Below are 6,670 nucleotides of genomic sequence, written 5' to 3'. Positions count from 1 at the left end.
AATTGTAGTTAAGTGGTAGATTCTCATTATATGGAAAGTACAAATGTTATACTTTTAATAAACTTATTATAACTAGTTAAGTAGTATTTTAGCTTACTGTAGTATTCTAGCTTACAATAATATTCTTGCTTACACTAGTGTTTTAGCTTATGGAGGATCTCAGCTTACTGTAATATATTAAATTACTATAGTATTTTAGGTTAGTGTAGTATTTTAGCTTGCTGGAGTGTTTTAGCTTACTGTAGTATTCTAGCTTACAATAATATTCTTGCTTACACTAGTGTTTTAGCTTATGGAGGATCTCAGCTTACTGTAATATATTAAATTACTATAGTATTTTAGGTTAGTGTAGTATTTTAGCTTGCTGGAGTGTTTTAGTTTACTGTAGTTTTCTAGCTTACAGTAGTATTTTAAATTACTGGAGTATTTTAGCTTACTACAATAGTTAAGCTTACAGTAGTATTTTAACTTACTGTGGTATTCTAACTTACTATATTATTCTACTTTACAGTAGTTGTAGTATTCTAGCTATAATAGTATTTTAGCGTACTGTAATATTCTAGCTTACAGTAGTATTTTAGTTTAATGTAATATTCTAGCTTTGTAATATTTTAGTTTACTGTAGAATTTCAGCTTACAGTCGTATTTTAGTTTATTGTAGGATTTTAATTTACTCTGGTATTCTAGCATACAGTAGCATTTTAGTTTACTGTAGGATTTTAGTTCATAGTAGTATTTAACTTTACAGTAGTTTTAGTTCACTAGAATATTTTAACCTTACAGTTGTATTTTAGCTTACTGAAGTATTTTAGCTAATCGTAGTATTTAACTTTACAGTAGTTTTAGCTTACTGTAATATTTTAACCTTACAGTAGTATTTTAGCTTACTCTAGTATCCTAGCTTACACTATAATTTTAGTTTACAGTAGTATGCGAACTTACTATAGTATTGTAGCCTACTATAAAAATTTAGCTTAAAGAAGTATGTTAATTTGCTGTAGTATTTTAGCTTACTGTAGTATTTTCTTGCATGTAATTGGTTCTCTTCGTGAGGAAATTCTTGCTCCCAGATAAAGCGGGAAGAAAAAGGAATTACACATGGTGCAAAACCAAGTGGTAAAAAATGGAGCATCATAGGATGATGACGTCATGGTTGGTGCACGTGCTGTAGCAGAACTTCCGTGCTCACCACCACCAGAACTTGAAGAATTTGGTACTAACATTCGGATATGGACGTTACTTTCATATGTGGATTTGAGCAGATGAGCCACCCCTACCCAGCAAGTGGCCAATAAAATCATCAGGAAAATTCCAATGCCGGTCATCCTTGTTTGTTCAGTCAAACAGTTACGTCTGGCTACGTCGTTTTGAGGTTGATTTTCAATATCACCAGGATCTTCTGTTTATAAGAAAACTAAAATAACTGATTTCATGAAAATAACATTTTAAATACATTTGTTAAAAGAAGAAACACTTGTAGTATTATTACGCTTTAATAAAAAAAAACAAGAGGGAATCCCCAATAGCCGTGGCACTTGAAATTCTTTCAGGCAGTATTAGGGTAAATTAATCTATGAGACCTCAGGGATAGTCAAATACATCAATAGAAAAGGTTTGACTTCCTGAGTCTAAAACTGTAATTAAATCTGAAATCGGTCAAAAGAAGACGGAGCTAAAAGTTTGTACTTGAAAACTGAGAGCCATTCTATGAGCCGTTAGGCCGCGACTAAAAAACAACTATTGGTATCTTTAAATTGTAGATAATTTACTCAAGCACGAAAATTTATGAAAATATGATTCCTGTGTTTAACAAGATTATATCTTTGAACTGTATTTTACTATAAATGTGTTCATACACTTATTATTACATGTTTAATGCTATATTCTACACTTGCATCATACGCGTAATATTACACCTTGAGTATTATGCGCCGAGCACTTTGCGTGACTAATACTGTTCTTGTATTACACGTGTAATACATAAATAAATCAATATATACTGTAATTGCTCTATACACGCGATACAATAACTTGTGTTGTTTAAGAGAAGGTTCAGACGGAGGAGAGCGAACTTGAAAGACATTGCTAATGATTTGTTGTTGTTAGAGAAAAGCTACACAATGGGCTATCTGTGCGCTATGCGCCACGGGTTTCGAAACCCGATTCTTAGTAGCCTTCTGAGCCATTGGAGGGCCGCTATCAATGAACTGTATCTGTGTTTTGGACGGCGTTTGAGCCGTTCGCGTAGAACTTCACACCAATAAGGTTTTGTGCTAATAGTTCAAAACGCATTGCTAAGAAACAGATGAAGTATTTAACAAGGCATTTCAAATAACTTTTATATTGCTTCTGTTAAGTATTATAACCTACACCTGTGTTAAATATGCAATATTACACCTTTTTTATTTGCAATGGAACACAGTGTAGTGCCACCTCGTGGAAACAATACAAGTTTATAGGTTCAGTTTGTTTTTGGCATTTCAGTATCACTTAATGGAAACAATACATTTGTACATGTTCGTTCCCCCCCCCCCCCCCAGTGTCACATCGGTATGTCTACGGACTTACAACGCTAGAAATTGGGTTTCGATACCCGTGGTGGGCAGAGCACAGAGAGCCCATTGTGTATCTTTGTGCTCTTCAAACAAACAAACAAACTGTACATGTTCAGTTACTGCTCGATCTAACATTGTACATTCAAAGTGATTTTCACTCTAATTCCGGCGCCGGCTTTACACATTCTGCCGCCCTAAGCAACTGTAAATGGGTACCTCCTTAACCAACAAAATATAAGCATTAAGCCCTTCGTCTTTATTCACACACACATACAAACACAATTCTGAAACATTCAGTTTGACCATAAAACCACGCGTTAATAATATAGTAAATGCATCCAAACCATTTTACTTAGGAAAGCATATTATCTTACTGATTATGAAGACGTGACTCGTCTGGCTATTTTTGTTGCGAAGGTATGGGGGACTTCCTTCAGATCCAGGTTTTGGGTAAGTACATGTTCAATTTAAATTGCTGTAAGTCTATTCAATCAATCATGTGTCCTCGTGGAAAGCAAATAATTTTTGATTAATTTCAATTTTGAGAAACTACGCTCTCCTCTCGCAACTGTGACCGGCAGTATCAATAGTATTATCAGAGAAATAAATGCATTTGGGAACATGGACGACATATTGTTCTTGAAAATGTATTCCAACACGTCTTTAGGTTTTGATCCCAAATCCATTTTTAGTTCGTCACATAATTCATTATATGTGAGAGCCATTTCAAGAACGATACATTGGCGAATTATATCGTTTGTTCCCATTTCACCACTTTGGGAATGTTGTGCAGGATTTTGTTTCGTATTAGAATTTCAAATAGCCTGAAACCGAGTTAACTGATGATTTAAATTTAGTAGTTAAATTGTACTTTGGATTTAGTAGTAAAATCCGATATATAGTCAGCTTATGATATATGCCAACAAGATTGATACACACAGTTTTCTTTTTTTAACACAAATCCGTTTTAATATACACACAACAATACAATTTACAATAACAGTTATTACAAATAGTTATTACAAACAATGATTTATAAACAAAAGTTTCACAAACTTACAAGCAATATAAAGTCTTCTTTCTAATCAGGAACTTGTTCGATATCTTATCGAGGGTTCACGAGGAGCGAGTTGATTACGAGTTGACGTTGGTATAATTTACTTCACGGAAGCTAGCTAGCTTTGTCCTTCGTTATTTATCAGACACGCACACACCAGGTTTTCCACCGTGACGTTATGCAATGTTTTCGTAAAAATACTAATGTCTGATGAGAATCTACTGAAGTTAAATGAGTTATAATGTTCGAACTTCGTAAATGCTCCTGGTCAAATATCGAAAGTTTTCCGATTGATAAGTGTTATAACAATCACAGTTATAACTTCCAAAGTTTATAGCAAACTAATAATAGATACTCTCCTCTGGCGCGTCGCGTTGGTCATATTTATAGGCGTGTGGAGGTTTTCTGGAAAATTCAGATTACGTAACAATAAGAAGATAAGCCTTTATGTACATACATATATTGTTGATTCTTACTCTCGGGAATCTTCTACAACTTTGGAGAATAGGCGGGAGTTTCGCAATACATATTTAACACTAAGCTATACCTTTTCTGAATATAAACTTAATCTAAACAAACGTTGATATTAAAATAAATATATAATAACAAATTCGTTACAACGCACCACCGTGTTCTTGAAGCTGTGTAAAACGTTCTTCCACTGGCTGTATAGCAGAATCCAATACCTGATTAAAAAGTTTATTTTGAATTCTGGTTTGGATCATTGATAGGCTTGTATTCTGCCTTCTAGTCGGACTGTTTCTTCTTCTGGTGAGATCGAACTTGTAGTTCAGGAGGAAAGCAGGCATCAATGTTAAGTTCCTCTGCCAACTCCTTTGCATTTTCCAGAACCCTCTGTAAAACTCTTGTCTGTCCAATAATTCTGGAGATAGATTTTTGCTATTTCCAGTTGCGCAACTGCTTGAGATAGATCAATATTCGCTGCCTGCAGTATTTTGCTTGATACTTACATTATATATCGTACCCAGTCACTTGGACCAAAAATTTGAACTTTAGCACTTTACCTGGAATGGGTTTTGCCTCTGCCCGCGATTTAACACCGTTGTTGTCAGTGCGATTACTGTTCTATGTAAGAGTGAAAAGAGCATCGTACATTTCTTCAAGCAGATACCGGATTGCCTTCACTGCTTTAACTCGACTTTCCCATCTAGTTTTACTGGGTGTTTTCACTATGACATTTAGACTTTTGATATGTTCTTTAAGAAAATTCCAACTATATGTGGAATCTGAGAAAAAGGTACATATATTTTGAATCAGGCTGAAAAACTCGACAGCCTCTGTACAATAAATATCTGTATCGGTAAGTGAATGGGAATTGCACGGATTAAAAAAAAAAAAACGTGTATTCACGTCTCATATCTTTTTTTCTACTTCGCTGTTTTTACCTTTCATGTTGGCAACGTTGTCATAGTCCTGTCCTCTTGTGTCTGCAATATCAAGTCCTAACTCACGAAATGTTTGCATAAGTAATTCAGTCATTCTAAGCCTACTTGAATCTTTTAATTCCAGGAATTTCAACAACATAAAATTGCTTTTAGATGTTCACGTCACGTTACCACAAGTCCCTTTCACTGACATATACTGAAATATCAGAGTCATTTGTTCGATTTTACTTATGTCGGGTGTCCAAAACCACCGAGTAGTATTTTGCTATTTTAAGCATCGACAGTACCGTTTCCATAATCTCTGTTGTCAATACTTGGATGATCTCGTTTTGAATATTTTTATCTAAGTAATGGCCGTGGATCTCGTGTGGTGTGATTCTTCCGAAATGTTCTTTCATCACAACATCAAAAATACCTATTATTTCCACAGATTCGAGATAATCCTTTTTTATTTTGCTCGAACAGTTTATTTTAACACCCACGTAGTGTTGTGTGTCGAGTACCGAGTACTCATATTAAGGCCATAAGCCTTTCCAACACTTTATGCTAGTGTTGCGTTTTTGCTTTAATAATGCGTTGATTTTCATCAGCAGCATATTGTGTTGGAATTTTGTCTTGCTCAAGTTCTTTCCATTTTTCGTATGATTCTAGGTGACTGGGTGAATTTTCTTGTTTGTTTAAAAACTGTAGACAAATTTTTCTAATCTTGAGTACTGTTCGACGCAAGAACAAATATTGCGCTAGACAAGAAGATTCTGTAACTAAGACAAAATGTTACATTTTTGAATAAACCAGCCACGGCCTCTCTACTTCATCTCAGTTTGCCAACACTCGCATGCAATGTTTAGCAGAGAACCTTCTGTTGCTACTGTCTATAGGAAAATTAAACCATTTTAGTTGTTCTGGACATTGTCCAAGTTCACAGTCCACTTTAGACTATCTTGCAAACAGAAGAACCTGAGGTGTAAGTTTCTGTTGTGATGTCACCCACATTACTATGGAAGTTATCTTCTTCAACTACATCTTGATGTTCCGTTTTTGCCGCTCTCGGCAATTGCCTACTTCGCCTACACATTAAGGTCTGGCCTGCCTAGTTCTCGACTCTTTTGTTTCAGCTGTTTTTAGTTACACGTGACATAAATCAACATTATTTAGTTTTTCATTTCGAACTTTTTTAAGTTACATGAGTTGGGAAGTTTTTTAATACCCCCCCCCCCCGCTTTAAAATGTCATCATTAAATGTTTAAATATCGTAACAATTCTACGATTTTGTAACAATAAATACTTACTAAACTTTGATTAAATTTCAACATACGCTTCTATCTAACTTAAACACAAAGTTTAACCTTATTTGTTGATTCATCATTGCTTGCAAGGTAGCTCTTTCCTTGAGTTTCACTAAATACTTTTCAAATAACTATATACACATAAGTTCACTTTAGACAACGAAATCGCTGATGACTAGAACACATTTATCGTATCTAAAATCACTGATAACTCCATTAAGTCGCATATGGTGTTACTAACCTATTCCTTGAATAATATATTCTTTTAACTAAGTAGTCTATAGATATAAAGAATAGTAGTAATCTTAACCGTTAGGGCGTGGGCTAGCGACTAACATTTTTTTTTTTTTTTTTTTTTTTGGGGGA

General features: G+C 34.6%; 1 protein-coding gene across 2 annotated transcripts in view; it reads right to left on the bottom strand.

Moving 5' to 3' along the window:
• The window catches only part of LOC106460019 (putative thiamine transporter SLC35F3), a 54,249-nt gene that overhangs the window by 4,578 nt on the left and 43,001 nt on the right, over nucleotides 1-6,670 (bottom strand). For both annotated transcript variants that reach the window (XM_022386618.1, XM_022386619.1), the window contains one exon: nucleotides 1,015-1,399. In XM_022386618.1, the coding sequence (XP_022242326.1) occupies nucleotides 1,015-1,399 (385 nt within the window). The remainder of the gene's footprint in view (nucleotides 1-1,014; nucleotides 1,400-6,670) is intronic.

Source organism: Limulus polyphemus, unplaced genomic scaffold, assembly GCF_000517525.1.
Source record: "Limulus polyphemus unplaced genomic scaffold, Limulus_polyphemus-2.1.2 Scaffold694, whole genome shotgun sequence".
Classification (NCBI taxonomy): Eukaryota; Metazoa; Arthropoda; class Merostomata; order Xiphosura; family Limulidae; genus Limulus; species Limulus polyphemus.
Note: the sequence above shows the minus strand (reverse complement) of the source record. Positions and strands in the feature narration are given on the sequence as shown.